We start from the raw sequence: 4,341 nt of genomic DNA, 5'->3' as shown, positions 1-4,341 counted from the left end.
CTTACGTTTTAATATACGGTGCTAACCTCTGTCTCTATCTATCCTTTGATATGGCCTGTCGGAGAAAGCCACCAAACAACATAACGTGTAATTTGTAATTTGTAAATTATAGTCTTTGTGGTCTCAATTTTCAGTCAAAACTTACATTAATGGCTAAATTTTTCTGAAAATGAAAAGCAAAGGATATTAATCATTACATCCTCTTTCAGCAAATTGAATCTTTTCATCTCATAACTTTACAATCTTCCCAAACTCACTTTGTGTATATATATATATCCAGATTTTAAGGAGCATATATAAACAGTTCCTATTTTTAACCCATACACTCTTTGTATATTATTTCAAACAGTTTTTTCATGGAAAAGTTGGGGAAGATTTCAGAAAACAAATATAATAATCAATAGTTTCCAGTAGCCAGTTTAGCTCTCAATTCTTTTCTCAAGATCTTCCCTGATGGTGCCTTTGGAATGGTTTCAATGAAGAACACACGGCTTATTCTCTTATAGAACACCACCTGTTTCGAAATATATTGCTTGATTTCATCTTCATTGATCTGAGATTTATCTGATCTCACCACAAATGCAACAGGTACTTCCCCAGCTGCTTCATCCTTCATTCTGAAATCAAAGTAAGCTTTGATGTTAAAACAATTTTTTTTCCTGTTCATAGAGACATATACTTTCGTGGTTATTAAAACTTACGCGACGACAGCAGCATCGATGATTTCAGGGTGAGCAATGAGCATTGCTTCGAGCTCGGCAGGGGCAACTTGAAACCCTTTGTATTTTATCAATTCCTTCAATCGATCGACGATGAAGAGTTCATCATCGTCGTCAATGTAACCAATGTCTCCGGTATGTAACCAGCCATCTTTGTCAATGGTCCTAGCAGTGGCCTCAGGGTCATTAAGGTATCCTGGGGGGAAAAAACCAAACATTCAATTAATGCTGTTCATGTTTTATTCTCAATTTCAAAGAAACATGAGAAATTACAAATGTACCTTTCATGATCTGATCTCCTCGAATGCAAATCTCGCCGGCCTGGTTCCGCGGCAAGGACAAACCGGTTTCGGGGTCGACGATTTTCATCTCCGCGTTCCTTACAACAGTCCCACAAGTTCCGGATTTCATTTCAAAGGGTTCCTTGGCAAATCCCAAACACATTGCTAGAACTGGTCCAGCTTCTGTCATTCCATAACCCTATAAAAACAAAATAACAATTAATTTTAGAATGTGCTACATCATGTCGACCTTATCAAAGTTGGTGTAATTTCAAGGTTGTTGAAAAAAAATTCTCATTCCATTTCAATGTGGGCCTAAAAGAAGAAGCCTAAGGTATCAAAGCAAACGGCAATATCACATAGGAGGTTGGTCAGCCACCTCCACCAAAATTATAATGGAAAAAAAGGTAAAAGATTCGGGTTAATGGTCGTACCTATGGACATGAACCAAATATTATTTGATTAAAATGTGTTGGGAAAGAGGATTAGGTGAGTGATGATTGGGGCTATATCCACTATCATTTTTAGTGGAAGTACAACATCATAGCTTTGACCCCTGCAGTAATGAGCCTTACTACTAACTAGTAGAAGTCGTCTTCCAATTCTTTTACATATATATACATTAAGCGATAATTGCTACAAAGATTTCTAAATTATGACTTTCACTTTCCTAAATTTTAAATAATTTTAATTTTAATCCTGAAACATCGATGTTATGTTAATTAATTTTTCTGTTATTAAATATAATTTCATATTTAGTTATTTTATTCTCTTTATTTTTATTTAATCTCTAAATTTTAAATCATTTTAATTTTAATTTTGAAATATCGATGTTATGCTAATTAATTTTTTCTGTTACTAAATATATTTTCATATTTAGTTATTTTGTCCTCTTTCATTTTTATTTATTTATAATAACTAATTTTTCACTCACAAAATAGTACTATACACTAGATTATGACATGTACCCACTATGAGGATGAAGTTAATTATCTAATAAATTTATAGAAAGTGATAGTAAATTCTAAATATGCCTTTGATTGAGATGGTAAAATTGAAAGAATAGATTTTATGTCGTTTTTATTGAATCCTATAATATATATATATATCTTTTAAATTTTATATAAAAAGATAAAAATACTCTTAAAATAATATTTAACTACTTGTAAAAATAAGTAATTTTTAGTAAATTTATACTGAGTTAAAACTCAATTGAAAGTAATACTAATTCAATCTTTAAGTATAGAAATAGAGATATACATTTTCTTTAGTAGGAACACTATCTTATAGGCTTGTATCATGCACCGTATATTTAAAAAATACGATATAATATAAATATGAATGAGAGGTTGAAAAATCCTTTAATATTATTTCTATTTTGGTAGGTTGCCCCTGCAGTAAAATGTGTATTTAATTTGATTTCTAATCAAAATTTCCAATATCTTTTCAATAATAAAATCGACACCAACCGATTTGAATAATATATTCAATATATACATTATCAAATAGGGACACGCTATCTAAAATGAAATTAAATAAATATATTTTTTTAAAAAATTATAAGATATATCCAAAATGAAATTACTGATAATATATAAGGTTTTATGTTGTTAATGAAATAAATGATGACACATTAACCTATAATTCAAAATAAATTAAATTTAAAAAAATACTGCCCAAAAGATAAAATATTAGTTGGACCGACTATAACTAACACAAATAAATAAGACAAGTAAAAATATTAAAACGTCCATACCTGTCCAAATTTGGCACCAGGAAACTTGACTTTTACAGCATCCTCAAGCTCTTGACCCAACGGAGCGGCACCGGACTTCAACATCCTCACCGATGACAAATCGTAATTTTCAGTTTCCGATGACTTAGCGATGGCCAAAACTATCGGTGGCACAATCGGAGCAATGGTTACTTTGTATTTCTGTATTAGCTCCAACAGTAGGCCGATGTCGAACTTCTGCATGATCAAAATCGCAGCCCCAACACGTAGCCCACAGAGCATGATCGAGTTCAGGGCATAAATATGGAACATTGGCAAAGTACATAAGATCACATCTTCGCTATGGAAATACAAATTTGGGTTTTCTCCGTCAACCTGTTGCGCCACGCTCGTGACCAAACCTTTGTGCGTTAACATCACCCCTTTAGGGAGCCCCGTGGTTCCCGACGAGTAAGGAAGCGCTACGACGTCTTCGGGGACGATATCGACTTCAGGAAGATCGTTCTCGTCGGCTTGGGTTAACTCGGAGAAGTGTAAACAGCCCTCCGGGACTGAGTCAATGCATACGATCTTGACATCGTTGTCTTCTGCGAATTCCTTTACTTTGTCAACGTAGCTGGCTAGCGTGATGATAAGCCTAGCGTTCGAGGCTTTCGCCTGCTTCGATATCTCCGCCGGAGTGAAGAAAGGATTAGCCGCAGTCGCAATGGCGCCACGGAACGAAGCGCCAAGGAAAGAGAGGACGAACTCCGGAGTGTTGGGTAACAAAAGCATGATCACTTGGCGTTGTTGGATGCCGAGCTTGTTAAGCCCCGAAGCCACTCGGCGAGCAGTGAGTTCAACTTCTTCGTAAGTGTAGACTTTGCCCGAGGTTCCATTGATCAAACAGGGCTTGGAGGCAACGTTGGACAGATTCTGGAAACAATATGAATGTAAAGGAAGGTGCTTAGGGATATAGATATCGGGAAGCTTTGATCGGTAAGTGATTTCTTGTTGTTGCACTTCAGCTTGGGGTGCCATTTGGGAACTTGGTGGGGAGTTGAGCTACAAAGATAAATCTATATACTTAGAAAAAAAAATTAAGCTTTGTACGTTTATTGGAGCCTGAAAGGAAATGGCAGCTAATAATGATATTGATATAGTAATTAGATTAAAGTTGGTGGGGAGGTTGGTGAAAGGGTAGGATAGGAATTTCATTGGTTATTGGAGGGAAAGATTAGGAAAGAGGATGGGAATTCCATATTAAAACCTTAAAATAGTTCGTGGAATACTATTTTTGCTCAAATAACATTGGATTACTTTCGTATTGTAAAATAGATGAAGATATTAATGGTTATATGAAAATAAAAATAAAAACCCTTAAAATTATTTTTATCTATAAAGTCTTTTTAATAATAACAACTTTAATATTCGAATTCAATCTAATTCAGAAGCGAATTTGAAGAGCAATCCCAAAAATGAAAAGAAAATCAATTCAATCATTTCATAAATGGAGAAATTATAAATTAATGTATATTAAAATTACACTTTAACCCCAAAAATAAATAATTTGCAATTCAGCCCTCTTATAAATACACAAACTATAAATTAATATATAGTAAAACTG

General features: G+C 34.0%; 1 protein-coding gene across 1 annotated transcript; it reads right to left on the bottom strand.

The window, feature by feature from the left end:
- Positions 1-203: 203 nt before the first annotated feature.
- Positions 204-3,948, bottom strand: LOC107897473 (4-coumarate:CoA ligase 1). The gene is made up of 4 exons (XM_041079662.1): positions 2,757-3,948; positions 1,001-1,199; positions 702-915; positions 204-617 (listed from the first exon to the last, which is right to left on the bottom strand). Exons 1-4 carry the CDS (start codon positions 3,753-3,755, stop codon positions 398-400), a joined length of 1,632 nt encoding a protein of 543 aa, XP_040935596.1. The 5' UTR covers positions 3,756-3,948; the 3' UTR covers positions 204-397.
- Positions 3,949-4,341: the final 393 nt, after the last annotated feature.

The sequence above is a fragment of the Gossypium hirsutum genome, chromosome A10 (assembly GCF_007990345.1).
Source record: "Gossypium hirsutum isolate 1008001.06 chromosome A10, Gossypium_hirsutum_v2.1, whole genome shotgun sequence".
Lineage (NCBI taxonomy): Eukaryota > Viridiplantae > Streptophyta > Magnoliopsida > Malvales > Malvaceae > Gossypium > Gossypium hirsutum.
The sequence above is the reverse complement of the archived record's forward strand: the minus strand, read 5'-3'. Positions and strand labels throughout refer to the sequence as shown.